We start from the raw sequence: 19,221 nt of genomic DNA, 5'->3' as shown, positions 1-19,221 counted from the left end.
GAACCTTCATAGTGTTTTCCACAGTGGCTGCCCCCATTTGCATTCCCACCAACAGTGCACAAGGGTTCATCTTTCTCCACGTCCCCTCCAACACTTCTTTCTTACCTTTTTGATAATAGCCACCCTGACAGGTATCTCATTTTGGTTTTGATTTGCATTTCCCTGATGGTTCGTGATGTTGAGTATCATGTGTCTGTTGCCCATCTTTGTGTCTTCTTTGGAAAAATGTCTGTATAGACCCTGTGCCATTTTTAATTGGGTTATTTGCTGTTTTTGCTAGTGAGTTGTGTGCGTTCTTTACATATTTTGGATATTAACCCCTTATCAGTTATATTGTTTACAAATATTATGTAATATAATATTATATTTATACAAATATTTATACAATATTTGTAATATTGTATATTTACAAATATATATAATATTTGTAAAATTTGTATTACCTTTTCACATTGGCAGTTTCTGTTGCTGTGCAGAAGCATTTTAGTTTGTTGTTGTTGTTGTTTTTAAATATTTTATTCATTTATTTGACAGAGAGAGATCACAAGTAGGCAGAGAGGCAGGCAGAGAGAGAGGGGGAAGCAGGCTCCCTGCTGAGCAGAGAGCCCAATGCGGGCCTCAATCCCAGGACCTTGGGATCATGACCTGAGCTGAAGGCAGAGGCTTAACCCACTGAGCCACCCAGGAGCACAGAGGCATTTTAGTTTGATGGAGTCGCGCTTGTTTGTTTTTGCTTTTGTTGGCTTTGTTTTTGTGTCAGATCCAAAAAGTCATCACCAAACCCAGTGTTACAGAGCTTATGTCCTGTGTTTTCTTCTAGGAGTTTTACAGTTTCAGGCCTTAACATAAGTCTGTACTTCATTTTGAGTATATTTGTGTATTGTGCCAGATAGTGGTCTAGTTTAATTCTTTAGCATGCGCTGTCCAGTTTTCCCAACACCATTTGTGGAAGAGACTGTCCTTTCTACATTGTACCTTCTTGGCTTTGTCATAAATTTGTTGATCGTATAAACATGGGTTTCTTTCTGAGCTATTTTGTTCCCTTGTTTTAGGTTCCTTTATTTATGTCAGTAGCATGCTGTTTTGATTACTGTACTTTGTAGTGTAGCTTGAAATCCAGTAGCATGATGCTTTCCACTTGTTCTCAGGTTTGCTTTGGCTGTTCAGTCTTTTGCGGTTCCATACAAATTGTAGGATTGTTTGTTGTGTTTCTGTGGAAAATGCCATTGGATTGCACTGAATCTAGATTATTTTGGTTTGTTTGGAGATTCTAACAATATTAATTTTTCCAGTCCACAGCATGGAATATGTTTCCATTTATTCTTTAGTTTCTTTCATCAGTCTTACAGTTTTCACAGTTACATGTCTTTTACCTCCTTGGTTCCTTTATTGCTAAATATTTTATTCTTTTTGTTGCAATTATAAATAGGTTTGTTTCCTTAATTTCTCTTTCTGGTAATTTGTTTATTAGTGTACCATCTTTGACTTCTGGCCATTTGATTATATGAGCCTTTTGCGTTTATCCTAGGTTTAGTTTTTTGAGCTTCTTGAATTTGTGTGTCTTCTCTTTCCTCAGGTTTTCGAAGTTCTAAGCCATTAATTCCTCATAAAATCTCTCTGCCCCTTTCTTTTTCTTTTTCTGAGACTCTTAATACATAGTGTGACAAGTGTCTTAGAGGCCCCTTAGGCTCTGTCATGTTTCTTCATTCTTCTTTTTGCTTTCTGATGAGATGGTTTCAAATTATCTGTCTTCTTGTTGCTCATTCTTTCTTCTGTCAGTTCAAGTCTGCTGTAAAATCCCTCTAGTTACTTTTTCAGCTGTTACTATATTTTTCAGTTCCAGAACCTGTTGGCTGTTTTTCTTTGTTGATATTCTTCTCATTTCATTCATGTATAATTTTCTTGATTTCATTTAGTTGTGTGTTTGCTCTCTTAGCTGATTAGGCATCTTTATGACCATTATTTTAAATTCATTGTTAGGTACCACATAGATTGCATTTTGGGAGGGTAGGGTCAATTTTTGGTTTCATTTTGTTCCTTTGTTTGGGCCACATTTCCCTATTTCTTTCTATGCCTTGTGATCTTTTGTTGAGATGTGGCATTTGAGGAAACAACCACCTGTCCCCGTCTTTATGTATTGCTTTTGTGGAGGGGAAGACCTTTACCAGTAAGCCCAGCTAGAGGTCCTAGGACCTCTCAAACCTTTTGTGATCTCCTTCTCCTTCTGGCATCTGACTGCGTCACTGTAGCTCCATTGTGGTCTGGTGCTCTGTTTCTAGTGACTCTTTTTTTTTTTTTTTTTTTTAAAGATTTTATTTTTATTTCTTTATCAGAGAGAGAGAGGGGGAGAGAGCGAGCACAGGCAGACAGAATGGCAGGCAGAGGCAGAGGGAGAAGCAGGCTCCCTGCTGAGCAAGGAGCCCGACGTGGGACTCTATCCCAGGACGCTGGGATCATGACCTGAGCCGAAGGCAGCTGCTTAACCAACTGAGCCACCCAGGTGTCCCTGTTTCTAGTGACTCTTAAACTCTGCTGGTCCCATCAGTGTGCTGAGTCAGGGAGACAGAAACCAGTGCCTCGGGCAGCTCCCAGACAAGCCACAACAGTGGAGGCATAGTCTACTCTTGTGTTTCCATCCCCTGGGGAGAGCTCAGGATGGGAAGTTTCCTCCTGGTTGTACTGCTCTATGCTGGGTGAGGGCAGGGGTGTGAGTGGGCGTGCAAAATAACATGAATTTTCCTACCCCTTTTACTGGAATCCTGTCTTTTTTTTTTTTTTTCCTTATCTTGGTTTTATGCTGGCCTGAGTCCTGTAGCTTCTCAGCTGGTCACTGGAGTTCTCACAAAGGTATTCTAGTCTGTGTCTAGTTAGGTAGTCTAACTAGATGCAGGGTCTAGTCTGTAACTTAACTCAGTGTCTCTAGGAGGAGGGGGCACTTGGAGCTTTCGAGTATACCATTTTGATAACATCCTTCTCCTTTTCTCCTTTCCTTTTCTTACTCTATTATTTTTTAAAAGATTTAAAAAAATGAAGTGCAACATATACACAGAAAACTACATAATTCATAATAGCACAGTCTGATGAATTTTTAGAAGTGAACAGTTACTTATCTCCCAGATAAGAAACTAAAACTTACTAGCATCCCAGGGCCCCATTTGCCCCCTCCCATTCACTACCTCGACTTCTCTTTTGAAAAGGAACTGTTGTCCTGACTTCTCTATTCTGACTTTCAGTGTCTTAGAATTTTTTTCTTTCTTTTCTTAAAAAGTGATCTCTGCACCCAATGTGGGGCTCCAACTTGCAACCCCGAGATCAAGAGTTGGATGCTCTAATGACTGAACCAGCCAGGTGCCCCAGCCTTGTAGATTTTTCCCCGTTTTTGAACTTCAGATAAATGAAATTATTCTTTATAAAAATTCACTTAAGTATTAAAATGTACATGTAAACATGTAGAAAAGTACATGCATCATACATGTTCAGTGTGATGAACACATCCACCTAACCAGCATCTAAATCAAGATAAAACATTGCCAGTGTCCCTGAAGTCTCAGTAGCGTCCCTTCAAGTCATTGCCAAGGCCTCCCCTTGTCATTACTACTACGGGTAACCACTTTGAGCAGCATAAATTAGTTTGGATTCCTTGTACGTTTGGGAGCCCAAATATACGGACTATTTTGTGTTTGGCTTTCATTCAGCCTGTTTGCCAGATTCATTCATGTTGCATGTAGCATTTCCATTGTATACTTTTCTATCACATGAGCATAGCACAACTCATTTGTCCATTCTGACTTTAACAGACATTGGAGTTTTCTGGGTAGTTGTTGGTTGTTTTGAATTGAGCTGCTATTAGCATCCTTGTACACAGCTTTTGGTGCACCCACAACCACACACACACACACATTTGTCTTGGGGATTCCTGGGTCAGGTCAGAGGACAGCATGTTTCATTTTGGCAGATTCTTCCAGTTTTCCAGTGTGGTCGTACAAATTCACACGCCTGCATGGCACTGTACAGCTGCAGCTGTTCCACATCCTTGACAGTACTTAGCATTGTGAGTCTTTTAAGCTTTTTTCAAAGCTCACTTTTTCCCTATTTTTCCCCCTTGTAGTAAAATATACATAACAAAATTTACTATCTTGGGGCGCCTAGGTGGCTCAGTTGGTTAAGTGTCTGCCTTCAGTGCAGGTCATGATCCCGGGGTCCTGGGATCAAGTTCCACAAGATCCCACAGAGCTGGGATCAAGTCCCAAGCTTTGCCTGCTGCTCCCCCTGCTTGTGCTCTCTCTCTCTGTCAAATAAGTAAATAAAATCTTTAACAAAATAACAAAAAAACCACCCCAAATTTACCATCTTAACCATTTTAGGTAGACAGAGGTAGTGAATACCTTTGTCATCAGCACCATCCGTCTCTATAATTCTTTTCTTGTAAAACTGAAACTGTAACGACAGCTCCCTGCTTCCTCTTCCCCGCGGCCCCTGGCAAGCACTATTCTACTTTGTCTTGCTTTTTTACTCTAAGTCCATCCCTCATATAAATGGAATCATACATATTTGCCCTTTTGTGACTGGCCCTAATTTCACTTAGCAAATGTCCTCAGTGCTCATTCTTGTAGCACAAGCTCATTTATTTTATTTTTTAAGTAAAAATACATTACTATTATTTTTAATCTCTTCCCCCAACATGGGGGCTCGAACTCATGACCCCGAAATCAAGAGTAGCCTATCAACTAAGCCAGCCAGGTGCCCCAAGTTCCTTTATTTTGAACCTACTTAGTTACTTTCCAATGTAGATAAGAAATTTCATAATACAGTTATCATTTTTAGGTTGTCTTTATCAAAATGTGGTCATCTCAGTTTCTCCTTTTCAATTATTCTATCAATATGAATTGAGGGAGAAGTTCTCCCAAGCGAAAAGCTCTGGGTTTCTGTAGTGCTTAGGGCTTGGAAGTAGAGCACTGTGCCCAGTGCCATGAACTATCATTAGTTTTCACGTTTGGTGAGATGCAGGAATGACCCCAAGTTGGAGATTCCCAGGAGCCTTAGCTAGCACCCTGCATCCGGGCTTTGCAAGTTTTCTTCCTCTCATTGGAAGCAACCCGAGGCTTCTTCAGGGATGAGTGTTGTATTTAGGGGGAGGTCCTAGGAGAAAGGGCAGAGAAGGGGTAGGCCTCCACAGATTACATATGATCATTTCCATGAAAAGAGTGAAAAAGTAGATAGCGTCAGACTGATCCAGCTGACGAGAGATTCCAATTAGGGTCTATCGACCATTTGCCCTGGATCATAAAGGTAATCCTTTTTATCAAAACTTGATCGATACAAAATGGTGTAAAGTAGAACATGAAATTGTTTTACTGTAATAAAAATACTAGGTGAAGTGTGGATCCATTGTCTGAGCTTTTCAGGACCTAGAGGGAATGATGGATCGAGGACTATCAAATGCCATTTTTCAGGAATCTAGATCATTGAGACAGGGACAAGGAAGGGCAAGTGTGGCTGGAAGAAGTTACTTACCCCCTTTCTGTCCTTAGTTGCCTCTTGAAGTGGATTTAACAAAAGCAAAAAGACAAGATTTTGAACCATCTGTGGAACAAGCGAGATACAGCAGCTGCCGGCAGAACGTGGCTCTGGGGTCCCCCAAACCACAGGAGGTGACCTCCCCTTGCAGACCGAGCCGCTTGGGTGATGCGCACGCTGTGGGGCAGGAAGAGAAGGCCAGCGGCTCCCGGTACGGTCATGGTTCCCTCCCTCTCTTCTCTTCCCCGCGGGGTGGAACTACCTCCCCGTTCACCGCCTGAGCCAGCGCATTGGGTGCTGTTCGCTACGCGGGCCCCGGATCACCCCAGCTTGTTCTCTCGTGGTGCTCAAGTCTGACCGCAGCCGAGAGCGAGGCCACCTACCAGCGGAAGCTCCGGCAGAAGCAGCTGCAGCAGCAGTTCCGGGAGCAAATGGAGAAGCAGCAGCAAGTTCAACTGTCTGCTCGGGAGGTTGAGAAGAAGACTCGGGGTGTGTGAGAAGGGTGGGGGCCGGGCTTGGGGCCGAGCAGACCTCAGTAGGACTTCTCTCGGGTTCCCCGCAGGTTAGAGGAGTCTAAGCACCTAAGATCATTTCCCCATTTTTCAAGACATTCCTCTTTTTCTTTTTCTTTTTTTTTTAAGGGAAGGAAATGGCCCTTGAGGGAAACTAGAACTAGAAATTTCAGGGTAGAGAACATTTCTCTCAGGTACTTTGGCCGTGTCTGTTAGAATAAAGCCTTTCTGAGTGATCTGTGAAGAGAAGGCGGAATGGTTTGAGGATAGTGGGGGCTTTTGGCCATGCTTCAGCTGTGAACTTCAGTTTATTCGAGGCCAACTTAGTAGTAGCAGACTTTTTTGTCTTTCCCAGAGTAGAAACAAAGAAGGGGCTTATCCCAGACCAGCTGGACTTTTGCCCAGCTTCTCTCTAAGATTCAGAGGACTTTCTTCGCGTTTATGTCATTAATATTCCCCTCAGCACTGGCAGGCTTAAACTAGTGTAGGGGGAAGAAAACTTACGGTGGTGGGGATGTTCTTAATAGTAACGTTTTTTCTGGATCTTGAACTTCCAGGCCACCGAAGCTCCCGGCAGGAAGGCTGCAGGGAAGTGACCTCCCACAGCCAGAGCCGCAGTTTCTATTGGTTTTACATTTTGAATTTCTGCTTAAGATTTTTTTTGGGGAAAAAAAAAAAGGACGAGATAGCTTCTAATAATAACCTATTTTTGCTGCTTAAGGAGAAATGAACTCTTTAACCCCGTTCCCCAATTTGGTGAGAAGAAAAAAGTCTTTCTAGTCTTGTAGATCTATCTGCAGGCGGGGACGGGATCAGGAATCTTCTCTGCTCCTCGCTGTGCTAGAAACTGGTGTGACTCCAGCAGCTTTGCTCTTCTGAGGCTCTCTCCAACGGTTAAGTGATTCTGTGACTTTGTCCTCCCCACCCCCCAACCCCCCAGTGACTCTGGCAGCACCGCCAGCACCTCCTCTGACGCACAGCACCCCTGTGACTGCCGTTTCTGAACCACTCGCAGAGAAAGACTTCCTTACAGGTCGGTAAGAGCTACGGGTATGACTTAAGCATTGATCAGTAAGTACCTACAACATGCGCTTTTGGCATAAAAAAAAAATCTTCATTTTTATCTGTTTTATAGTCCCATGAAGTTTTGGGGAAAAAAGGGAGCCCAATGGACTGATGGCAGGTCTGAGGACACACACTTGGCTCCTTGATTGGCCTAAGAGAAGCTCCAGTGTACTTTCAAGGGTAGGGGAAGGAGAAATGCCAGGAGCTTCCCAGTCCACATGTGACGTGGGATTTCTTAGGACCAGCTTTCCCCAGCACTTTATGTGAAAACACTGGGCGATGCTGCATTTTCCCATGATCTTGGTCCTTGCAGACAGTCTTGGAATGTGGGATATGGATCCAGATGCAGGTGACAGTGATGTCAGGCCCTTGTCTAAACCAGAACTGCTCCAGACCTCTGCTACACCAGCTCTGAAGAACCAGAGGGTGACTTGGGACAGGACCCCACAGAACATGTGCCACCGGAATCCACAAGCAAAATCGGGACCCTCCCATTTCCAAACTCACAACCTCAACCAAGATGTAACAGGTAGTGAAGTGTTTAGGAACAAAAATTAAAAGAACTTGGGCTTGATTCTATGCCTTTTAAAGGAAGAATGATATTCCATTTGAAGAAGTTGGGTACTGTCTTGCCAGAGGAACAGCGGTCTAAGAAAATGACAAGTAACTGGTTTGAGCCACAACTGTTCCTTTGAGTTCCTGACTAGAGGTGCAACCCCTCGTAACTCTTGATAGTAGTAGGAAGCTTAACCATGAACTGAATGAAGAGCTTTTCCTCATTAAAGTAGGCCCATCGTGTTTGGTTACTACAACTTGATCTAGCATTGACGGAGGGCTCTGCCCTTGTAAGTTTTCATTCTTGGCTTTTTAGCTTAAGTTAGGATTGTTAACTAACAGTTCAGAAATCACTAGCTGTCAGTTTATTTCTTACTTGGAAAATAATAGCAGCCACATTTAAATTATTTTTTCTCCCGTAGGAAACTGTGATATCACTGGGAAGAACCAGGACTTGAAGAAAAGGAAATTGGATCCATCCTAATGGAGGCTCAGGTCACATCCTTGACTTTGTCAGAAAGGAACTTTCAAAAACTACTTTTTCGCCATAAAACCGTTCATCGTTCCTAGGGAATAAGCTTTATTTCCAAGGATTTGCCTTGCTTCGACTTAACCAGAGGATCTGACTGTTGGAACTTGCCGCAGATAAAGCTGAGCAGTCAGAAAACCGCGCTTACACCCTGCAGGGGAATGCTCGGAGCTGAACCACCTTTTCTTTGGCTCTTGAGGTTCTTCACTATTTATTGCTAAGGTGCTGTGTTAGTAGTATGTATAGAAATTTTAGGAATGCCCAGTGGCTACCTGTCCTGTAAGCAACATAAGCCGTACTACTAAGCACCAACTTTTACAACTGCCTACATGGAACTGTAACGTCTGCCGCCTTTCACCGTGGGGCTCGGTGTTACTGTTGTCCACAACTGTGTTGTGTATCCTCCTGAGAACAAAAGCTACAGCGGCGTTTAGCTACCTTGCAATCCTGGCTGCAGTCTTCATCTATGATAATCTCTCGTTTATAGGTTTATGGTGTCACTATCCTGCAGTTTTTTTCCTGATCAAGGAAATGATTGAAGGCCAAAGAAAAGGCATTTTAAGACAGCAAAATAAATTCTTTCCTTTGTAACAAAAAACACAAGTAGGTGTTTGTATTTCTCCATTTCAGATGTGAGATATAACCCATCTTAACTTGGGTTTTTTTCATAGTTTTAAATGTTTCATAACCCCCTGCCCCCATGATGAATTTGCAGGTTCTTTTTAAGATGCATCTTGGGCTGTGCCTTTCATCTAATCTTCAAGCTGTGGCTTTTATTAATTTTTAGATAACAGATCCATCTGTGGGAAGCTATGAACCCGAGGCAGGGCACTCCTTTAACCTACAGGAAGGCAGTCAGGCATTTCTATTCCCTTGAAAGATGAAAAGGCTGTAGCTTACCATGATTTCCCCTTTATCGTATCTCTCATCATGTGGATCTGGTCATATGTTCATCTTTTGGTTTTGACATCCTTACCTTTTTTCTTCCCCCAGAAAAAAAATCTCTCCCTTTTCTGAAGCGTAATCTTAGTTCAGAACTGCTGCTTTAAAAAAGTTCCCGGAATCAGGAACCCAGTTATAAACTGTACACAACTCAAAACTGAGCTAATGAGATCATGCAAAAGGAATTTGCTGGAAATGAAACCCCACAGCTCAACAAAAGCAAGTTTGGTTTATTCGAATGGTTTCATTAAATAAGTCTACAAAGGTAACAAACTGAAGCAGGAAGCGCAGTCTTACAAGAAGCGCCACACCCAGAGTTAGTGCAAAATGTACAATTAACGGCTGCTGAGAAACCCCCAAGGTTTGAATTCAGTTTATTTGTTTTTTTAAACAGTGTACATTGTTAAATAATGTAAGGAAAACATTTATAATTCAGAAAGATTTTTTGTAATGTGGAAAAAGATACTCAAAGTGTATACTATTAACACAAAAATAATTTAAACAGTTCAGTAGCACTAGTTCATTCCTCTAGGCTTTAGTTACTTCATCCACAGGAGGGAAAAAAAATCAACAGTAAATAAAACCAGTTCTTACTTTTTGTGTGTAAGTGAAGAGATCTCAAAATTAAACCAAAATAACAAAAAATAATGTGCTGCATTTGGTTCCCTCGTTCCTCTAGTAAAAAGTATGGTTTCATTGATCTTAGGTGGTCCATTTCTCATTTACTTGGCACCTTCTTTATTCTATCCTTACTCTTACCATCTCCCCAAGAATCTTAAGCAGAGAATAAATAAGTAAACAACTTTGAAGCAGGGCTTGGAACCCCTGTCCTTTTCATTTCTACTCTCCTAAACCTTCAGTGTTCTGTGCATCTCTGGGACCTAGGCTAACTTACTGACGAAAACAGGGCCCACGAAGGAACAACAGGATAGGACAGCCAAGCAGGCTCCCCCTATTGTGGTGATTCCTGGGATGTGCTGTTGAGGTGGGTAAGAAACTGGAAATGTGTTAACTTCCCAACTCAAGAGTCAAGAGAAGAAGCACCCAAAAGATTAGGAGTCCTAGCTTCTTTCTGCATCTTCATAGATAACAGAGATCCCAGACATAGCCAATTAGGAGAGTTATTTTCTGAAAGCTCTGAAAATAACAGAATTGCCCATTACAACTAGGCGTAGCACTACATAATACTGATTGGTTGCAGTCATTACTTCGGGGGAGTATTTGTTTATATGAGGATGTGAGAATATCAGCTGCAGTTCTAGACACAGAGGTGGCACAACAGATGTATGATCCTGCAACCATCTGGACATCACACAGGAAATGAATAGGAATAAGCACTCTGTCTTCTGATGCTTAATTCAGATGTGGGTCCACTTTCCACAAAATACAGTACCCCAAGCTGAGAAATGCAGGATATATTTTGCAACAAGAGGAAAGCAAAGTTTTTCTTAGAGCATCTTTCTTCATCGGTGACTTTCCACTATCAACGTTTCCCAACTTAAAAAGTAGCCCCCACCCCCTTCCCTTTCTATTCAGCCATTTCCACTAGGTCTTGTCTATCAAGCCTGACGATTAAGTAAGGCTCATGACACCCCGTGGGCCAGGCAGCACACGGCTTCCCGACAAGTCTGTTCTCCTGTTCTTAAGTCTTTCTTTCATTTATCACACACCACCCTTAATCTTTTAAATTGCTCAATTTTGTTACCACACCCCTCCTTACTGTTCTTGAAACAGGAACTTTCTGCTTTCAACCACTGATGTCAACGTAACTTCTCACCCTGCTCATCTTACACCTGCTCTAGACAAAACTGAATGACTTCAAAACAAAGAAAACGAAACAAAAAACAACAGAACAAAACACTCAGTTTCCCTTTGGCATAATCCTCTGCTGGGGTCACATGGACCTAATATCCTTCCATATGCCCTCTGCTGACCTGGGGTCTGATGAGAAGTTGGTGCTAATGGCAGAAGCAGTAGAAGTCCAAGGCACTAAAATATCCAGCAAGCAATACTGGGAGAACAGAAGTATTCAAGTACAGTAATTTATACAATCTTACATTCACATTTATTTATCTACTACAATGGAAATACAAAGAAAAAAGCTAAAGTGTCTCAATAAGTAAAGGACAGAGCTTGCTTTTTTTTTTTTTTCAACTTTTTAAACCTTTCATATTTTACTCTTAAAACTACTGTTGTCCAACAACATTTATATATCACAGTGTTTCCACATCAAAACTGATGGCAAAGTTACATGTCCGCAGGGGACTTAATTTTTTTTCCTAATTGCTAATGCTGCAGTCAAAAGCTGCTAATATCATTTGCTTAAAGCACTAATGACCTATTATAAGAAAGGGTTGAAACCTCAGTCCCCTGGTGTTTTTCATTGGGTTCTAAACCAAAAAAGAAAGAAACAAAAGTAGAAACAAAGAAAGGAAAATGGGAGGGGGAACAGGGTAGGAGAGAGCCCAACAGTTTTTTTGTTTTGTCTTGTGGTTTAGATTCTTGAGGGAATAAGGGATTTGGGGTGGGTACCAAAATTAAGAGCTCCACCCATTTGAATATACAGATGGGTTTGGTTTTCCACTGAGCTCTCTTGTTGCTTTCTGATAAATGATTCTCTTTTCTAGCCCTCACTATTGGGTGTAGAGAAATAGGAAAGCATAGTTTGAAGCCGCCCCATCACAAGAAAGCTGCTCTTTTCTTCTTGTTCCACTCCAATAAATGGTGAAAGGGGAGGGACAGTCTTAATTCTGAGGGCTCTAAGCGGTATTAAAAACATTCCTTTCTGGCAAAAAATAACCAGTTAAATGCAGCACTAGTAGTTAGTATATAGGCTACTTTCCCACTTCCCCCCTCCCACCCACCCTTCAGCATTCCATCTCCTGCCCCCAAATCTAGTCAGTTAATGTCTCTAGGTCTAAGTGGTCCGCAGGTTGGAACCTGGGGGGTTGCTGATGGACTTCTGCAAATTGCTGATGTTGAAATTCTGTAAGGAGGCAGTTCCCACAGGCTGGAACTGGCCAAGCGGCTGTGGTGCCGGGCCACCTGTCCCACTCCACTGAGTGCCAAAGGGGGGAGCTGGAAAACCGTACTGCTGTGGGGGGCACATAGACTTGGTGAAGTGACCTAGAGAGGTAGCTGATGCTGCAGAGATGGGGGCAGAACCACCCAGATTTGAGGTCATGGAGATGCACAGCTGGCCGGGTGCAGAGAACTTCCTTGCCATTCCAGGGCCCTGAAAACAAAACAACTGCATGTCAAGTTTGGTGTGGTATTAGCCCAGAGGGGAAATGGGTGGTACCGAAATGTAATTCTAAAACTGGGGCTGTTTGAACCTTACAGGGTATAGTAAAACCAAAACCAAACCTTTCACAGTTACTGTCTCTTTACACTTGCCAAATAAGGGTAGAAGAACTACGGTGCTTGGAAGTGGGTAGAGTCACGTGCATGTGTGTGTATATATATATGTATGCAATTCAGGGTGGTAAGAGAAAAGGGGAGAAAAAACCGAGTTGACAAACAGGGAGCTAGGGATTCAAAGGCAAAAGGGTAACTGGGTGCTAGAATTTCTGAGCTGCTAAAGAAGGCTACCACATGGAAGGCTAAGCACTAGTTAGGTAGTTGGTATCACCTCTGCTTCAGGTGTGTGCTAAGTGATACTCTGCTAGATGAGGGAAATGACAAATAGAGAAGACTTGCCTCGTAATTCATGTGTCCTTTGCTTCCTCTCCTGCCTGAAAGATTCATGGCATCTCGGGCCCAATTGTCCACCAGCTTGTGCAGGTCATCTGTGAATGTGCCCTTCCTGCTGGACGTCATGGTAGGAGGCTGAGCTTGGGCGGCTTGGCTGTTCACTGTTCCCCCAACGGTGTTTGTGCTGCTGGTCCCTAGAATTAGACGAAGCAACAGAACACAACCATTAAAAGGAGCTTGGGTTAGAACTTCAGAAAGAGGGAAAACTTCACAGGATGATGAATGGCAAGCCACTGAATGAGGAGAGGATAAGCTGGGAAGGCATGCAAGAGGGGAAGGGTTCAAGGGTTTGTCTGGCCATATGTTCCGACATAGGTAACGGGGTAATGAAAACAGATTCTCTTTAGGAGTTGTGGCAGATGAAGCTAAAAACTCCGGATGAGGGCAGGCACAAAGGCTGGGGACTGCTTTCAGCCCACTCACATGGTATTTCAGCGTACTGAAACTCAACTTTCAGCACCCCATTCCCAGCATCACGCTGATGAGGGAGGTGCGCTAAGGTCAGTGAGGCTCTAGAATGCTGCAGAATGCAGGGCAAAAGAAGATGATTTCTTGAGCCCTGAGGCAGGGTTGAAAGCAGGAGTTAAAGGAATGCAAAGGTAGATTGCCTGGCCCGGGAAAAGATGGGGTTCCCAAACCATGTGGATACTATGCCACAATCTTCAGCCATTCTTTAACAGAAAGAAGCGATAGGAGAGATAGCATGCTCTGTTCAAAAACCTTTTTCATGTGGACCCACACACACACATTCATAAACATGAACTCGGGAGGAATGAAGGCTTCAACCTCTCCCATTTGCCTATGAGTTAAGAACCAAGATTACTCCTGAGGAAGGTTCTCTGCAGTGCCTGAATCGTTCAACTGCAGGAAGACATGGTTTTCCTGAAGATGACCTCAGTTTCAACTGGTTCATGAATTCTCGTCCCTCCCCCCTTCCCAGAAGAGCAAGCACTCGCAAGTGGAAGCAACAGGAACATTCAGCTGAGGTAGGAGTGCAAAGGGAAGGAGGAAGCTTTGAGGTTATGATGAAGGAATTCTATTTCTATGGTTTGATGAGAAAGGAAGAAGGGGTCTGTGTCCTGCCTGATTTCGGCTCTGCTGGAGGGCACACTGAAGATTATTCGAAGAGGCAAGTTTTAGGGAAGAGGGAAAGAAAAGTCAGGATCTTGTTTTTCTTCCCTCACCCCCCACTTTCTTACCAGATCTCACATTTATTCCTGCAGAATAAATAGAAGCTACTAAGGTAAGCTGTGAGCTGCTAGGCCTTCAGATATCCAAGTAATGCTGGGGGCTCAAAAAAATGCATACATATTCCTGCTTTCCAGGTCCACGCAGCACCAGAGCACAGCGGCATGCCCCGAAGCAACTCTGCCACATAAAAGCCCTAGATAATTCATCACTGGACTCAGGTCAAGTTTATATACCTTGGGAACAGCACACACAAGCATGTCTGCATTAGACTAACAGCTAATTCTGAGGTGAAGCTGCAGAGTGAGGACGGTCACATGCTTCTTACCACCAAGGCAAGACATGGATCTACTGCAGTGTGTGTATTAGCTTACTTCTTAGTGCCCACTGGAGCCACAAGGGGAGAGCTACTGCACAGACAGCGTGAAGGGAAGTGTCAGTTCCCCTACGGTACAGGAGACCCAAGTGGAAAAGGATAAAAGCACAGGAAACAGCCTACCTTGAAAAGCAAGACAGACCGTGGTGGGGAAGCAGAGAGGAAGAAGCGCAAGCAGTGAGGGTGGCAGTTGTGCTAGTGATAAAATCCAGAAAGCAAGCATGTCACATGCATGAGGACTCTCTTCCTGTTTGAGTAATAATTGCTTGGTGAGCTTGATGATGAGTGAGACAATCAAAATGAAAACCACAAACAATCACAAGTGAGCAGAACTGGTAAAAGCCAAATCGAAGCAGCTCAGTAGAGGTGAACACTGCTCGTTCGCGAGGGGCCATGCTGGGCGTCACACCTCTCTAGTCGCCTCTGATGCCGTGAGGCTCCTTTATAACCAAATCTCATTTTTCATTTTAATCTGTCTTACACAGGACTGGATTCTGAAGTGGGGTTTATAGACCATGATGCGGGAGGGGTCAACCATACAGTTAACCTTTTTATTCTGGTTTCTGAAAACAGGCTTTCCCATTAAAGGAAATAAACACATCTCTCTCTGACCAGAAATAAACGCCTGGCAACAGCTGACTTGACTACGAAAGCTAGGAGAATGGAGAGTACGTTTAGCGCATTTAGTCCATCTTAGCAGTAAATGGGTTAAGAACACTACTTGCAATACAGGTATTTCTGAGAATGCTGACTGCCTTCCAGAGAGAAGTAACCTTGAAACCTTTCTCAGTTCTGCTGCAAAGTTCTAAGAAGTAGTCTATGTTTTACCACCCACAATCCATTTTTAAATTTTTTCCTGCCATAATACATTTCCCACACCCCACACCACCAGATCCTAGGAACAATAATTTACTCTGAGTCACAGCTCATTGCCCAATATGCCAAATATACAGAGTTTTCTGACTGACCCTCTAAGTGGCCGGTTGGGTAGTTGAACTGTCTGCACGTTAATGAGAAGCCACCAGTCTAAGAAGCCAACTCTATAAAGTAGTGCTTCTCTCTTCACCAATCCACCAGATGTCTCCCACTATGATTTGTGGATGTGGATTTTTCCGTGTTTGGATCAGTGCTGATTTCCCAGTGGGCGGAAGAGTGGCTGGCATGGACCTGCTGACTAAAGGACTCCCTTTCCCCAAAGAGCCAGGCATCCCTCATCTCTCTCTATATCATGGGCTATCAACCTGTAATTGTCACAAAGCCAGACTCACAGAGGGTCATCACATGAGAGCAGACTATGAGGTGATTTCTTAATCTGCTAGTGGTCAGCAATTAAGCATGTTAAAAAAAATCTTAGAAAAGGGTGCAGAACTAGATAGATGGAAATTGGGAATGAGGACGTTGTGAAGCTTCAGGGTTCCAAGAACTCATGGTAACACGCTTTGCAATCAAGGACCAAAAAGTAAGAGAAAGAAAAGATAATTACTACAGAGCTGGTTGCAAGGACAGACTTTTTTCACCATCTTCCCTGAAGCACAAAGAGAGAGCAACGTGTTAAAGATAAAGAAAACATCAATGTAAAATATTAGAAATCTTTAGAATCTCCAAATAGCACACAAAGTCCCAGCAAGAGAAAACAGAGAGAGAGACAGACTGGTGGGACCTTGGAGTTCCTGCCACAGGTAAAGTTCTATGGACGCATCTTACGTAGTTGTAACATGGGTGTCTGAAGAACGGAGGTACCTGGCTGACAGCAGAGCTTCCATACCCAATTTTGGATCTAAGAGTAATGCTCTGCACTAAGGTTCTGGGATGGGAGAGGAACTCCAGTCTCTCAGGTCTTACTGCTTGAATTGCAAATACCCAAGCAGTCTTTCCACTGACCCTGTCCCACTTTCTGTTTCTCCTGCTGGGTTGTTAAAAAGCACTTGATTAAATGCATTAGCAATTCTACCCCAGTAGACTGCCAGTACCACCATTATAGTTTTGAGTCAATTTAAACTGGCTGATACATTTCCAAATCCTAGATATACACACTAACCGCTTCCCCTCCAGAGATCTTTAAATGTATCTGGAAAACGAGCAACTTTCGAACATAAATAAAGCATTAAGCCAAGCCGTGCTTCCAAACCATAATCTATTTTGAGAGCACAGAATAACGCATCTAAAACTAGAAACATCCCACCTCTGTTAAGTACCTGTTTTCCCTCCCATATTTGCTTAAAATCTACCTCCTGCAAATTTGTTCACCAAGGCTTATATGATGTATACTCAAGTGCCTTCAACAGATGTAGGGTCTCTTTTTTTAGACCCAAAAGGAAGTGATAAGATTTAATATTTATAGCCACTTTCACTTGATGTTACAAGTGTGCCACCTACCTTTAAGAGTGTGTGAGAATTTAATTAATTAATCTCAAGTGTATCTCTCACATTATGCTTCGCAAAAAAGCCTTGGTTCTCTTTCTTCCCTCTTAGACATCTCAGGCTGTATAATATAGGCCTGACATGTTACATCCTACTTTACAACTCTTGTCTCCTACTACTGAATTCTTTTCATCTTGCTAGCTGGACACAGAAATTAAATGCTTACTTAAGTGTCAAGGTGCTAACATGCTCGGTCCAGCCTGGTCTAACCAGAAAAGTTATCCACCTGAGTACCCAAAAACCATACATGCTTTGGAAAGCTACCAAATTGGATAACACCTTCCACCTCTGTTCAGTAGTCCTGGACTGGTGATACGTGAGGCCCAAGGACCTGTGAACTACACTCAGAAACAGTGATGACCTTTGCACATGCATTTAAAAAGCACTTCAATAACCACATCAGAAGTTTGAGGCCTCAACAAAGAAGATCTTTAACCAAACTCTAATAAAGGTTTTCTACCTGAGCCTTGTTTTTGTTTTTCAAATTTTTATTTCAATATACATTTACTGACTGCCTACTATGTGCCAGGTAAGCACTGGCTGATCAGAAGGAAATGACATGTGCTTCCCAAGTGCTGCCTGTGTTTGTGCATGTGATCTTATTTGATTTGTACAACAACCCTAAGAGACAGGCATCATCTTCATCTCACCTTTGGGACGACAGGCTGAGAAAATTGGGTGATCTGCTATTGCATCTCACTTTTAACAAGAGAGCTGGGAAATCCTAGCAATCATGCTGAAAAGACCATTTTCACTGGCAGGTGCTGGGCTTTGGTCAGAATAACTATACAGAAACCCTTTTGGAAGTGCCGGTTTTATGGACTTAGAGGGTGGGCGTAGGGGAGTGAAAGGATCCAATGCAGAGACTCTAGCATCATTTCAACTGAGAGATGGTTAGGCTTAACTGAGAAGAAAAAAAGATTTCAATCTACTCGGAAAAAGAATTAAAAAAAAAAAGGTTGTAATTCTCCCCTGGTGCCAGGATCTAAGTGTATCAGTGGTCAAGAAGCTCTCTGTTACTTCCAGTGCTAGGGCAAGGGGCGGAAGGGACTAGGGACGTCAGTTTTCACTTAATCCAAATGAGCCAGCAGTCTCTACAGCATTACCACCTTCTCTCTCTCTGTCACGGACTTCTGAAGAAGCACTTCTACCAGAAAGTTTTTTTGAAGTTTACAGAAACCTATTATTATCTCTGTATCTTTAATCATAACTAACAGAGACTCAAACTTCTGATGGCAACAGTTGTTCAGCCAAGCCACTGAGTAGATGATATACAAAGAGACAAATGAAAATGGACTGCATGAAACATCAGATCCAAGCAGCAGAAAAACAAGGACGAGGAAGGAGTAAAGGTGTTACACACAAAGAGCCAAGCAGGGCGTACTCAGAAATCGGGTCCTCCTGCCACCAGGTTTGAATGTCACCTGTTCAGATGCACAGTTAAACTTCGCACAGCCTGTGAGAGGGGAAAAACAGGGAAGAACAGAGAGAGAAGAGACAGAACACAACTACAAGATGTTAGAAACTTGAGGCTGGAGTGGTGAAATGCGCTAAGATGGCACACAGAAGAACAAGCTTCCAGGGAAAGGTCAGATATCTAGGACAGAAAATACCAGGTCTCAATGCCCTCCCTCTGCCAAATGCTTTAGCTCCTCCCAGTGGGGATAATGCCAGCTAGTCTGCACTCCTAAGCAAGCAAGTATATTCATTTTGTGAAGAGACAAACTAATCTTAAATTCCTGTGATATTGTGACAAAAGCCCCTAGGCGAGTTACCTGTATCTTTTCCTACTCTTTTCCACCCAGATAACCTAAGTCATTCCAATGGTCATCCTGCTGTTGCTAGCAGCTCTCTCCTCGACAGGAATGTTTCAAATGATCATTAATAAATAAAACTGTATTTAGGAAGCAGTTTACAGATAAATAACTGAACTGTAGGGCTATTTATCTAGTGTGCTACTCCCATACTTAAAAGTTTAAAAAGTCTGCACTGGCTAAGAAAATAGCTTTCAGAAACTACTAAAATTTCTTTGATTTTGGTTCAGGAAATCTTGTTCTAGTATATTAAAGTGTACGTTCCAAATCCCAAATGAGCTGTTAATTTGGTTAAAGTCCTCATATAAGTCACAAATTCAACTTTCTGCTATAATCCTTTGAAAAAAGTGATTTCATCTGATAAGAGCAGTGAGTTCACCTATCTAATCATTACCCAATTTCCCCCTTCCAGCTCAAGATCCATAAATGTACAACGGACAGGCTGTGTTCTGGTCAGCTGCTTTTCCAACTGACCTTAACAATAGGTTACTCTTTAGGCGTTTGCCACAGATATGGCAGGGTTTAGAAGCTGAAGGTTGCTTTGACTGC

At 42.7% G+C, this 19,221-nt stretch overlaps 2 protein-coding genes and 1 long non-coding RNA gene across 18 annotated transcripts in view; 1 reads left to right on the top strand and 2 right to left on the bottom strand.

The window, feature by feature from the left end:
• RAD52 (RAD52 homolog, DNA repair protein) overlaps positions 1-8,781 on the top strand; it is a 36,703-nt gene extending 27,922 nt beyond the window's left edge. For 4 of the 5 annotated variants that reach the window (XM_032349198.1, XM_032349201.1, XM_032349200.1 and 1 more), the window contains 5 exons: positions 5,532-5,728; positions 5,870-6,006; positions 6,970-7,062; positions 7,408-7,623; positions 8,072-8,781. In XM_032349198.1, coding sequence (XP_032205089.1) covers positions 5,532-5,728; positions 5,870-6,006; positions 6,970-7,062; positions 7,408-7,623; positions 8,072-8,133 — 705 coding nt within the window. In that variant the 3' untranslated portion in view covers positions 8,134-8,781. The remainder of the gene's footprint in view (positions 1-5,531; positions 5,729-5,869; positions 6,007-6,969; positions 7,063-7,407; positions 7,624-8,071) is intronic. The other variant, XM_032349202.1, reaches the window with a different exon arrangement.
• Positions 8,782-9,330: 549 nt separating this feature from the next.
• The window catches only part of WNK1 (WNK lysine deficient protein kinase 1), a 150,367-nt gene continuing 140,476 nt past the window's right edge, over positions 9,331-19,221 (bottom strand). For all 11 annotated transcript variants that reach the window (XM_032349196.1, XM_032349185.1, XM_032349187.1 and 8 more), the window contains 2 exons: positions 12,820-13,007; positions 9,331-12,355 (listed from right to left, as the gene is read on the bottom strand). In XM_032349196.1, coding sequence (XP_032205087.1) covers positions 12,038-12,355; positions 12,820-13,007 — 506 coding nt within the window. In that variant the 3' untranslated portion in view covers positions 9,331-12,037. The remainder of the gene's footprint in view (positions 12,356-12,819; positions 13,008-19,221) is intronic.
• LOC116594169 lies at positions 13,014-19,219 on the bottom strand. Of its 2 annotated transcripts, none has more exons than XR_004287082.1 (3): positions 18,222-19,219; positions 15,921-15,962; positions 13,014-13,983 (listed from the first exon to the last, which is right to left on the bottom strand). It is a non-coding gene; the product is annotated as an uncharacterized LOC116594169 (long non-coding RNA). The 2 variants fall into 2 exon arrangements; XR_004287083.1 differs by having other exon boundaries at positions 18,243-19,219.

This window comes from Mustela erminea, chromosome 6, assembly GCF_009829155.1.
Source record: "Mustela erminea isolate mMusErm1 chromosome 6, mMusErm1.Pri, whole genome shotgun sequence".
In the NCBI taxonomy this organism is placed as follows: domain Eukaryota; kingdom Metazoa; phylum Chordata; class Mammalia; order Carnivora; family Mustelidae; genus Mustela; species Mustela erminea.
Note: the sequence above shows the minus strand (reverse complement) of the source record. Positions and strands in the feature narration are given on the sequence as shown.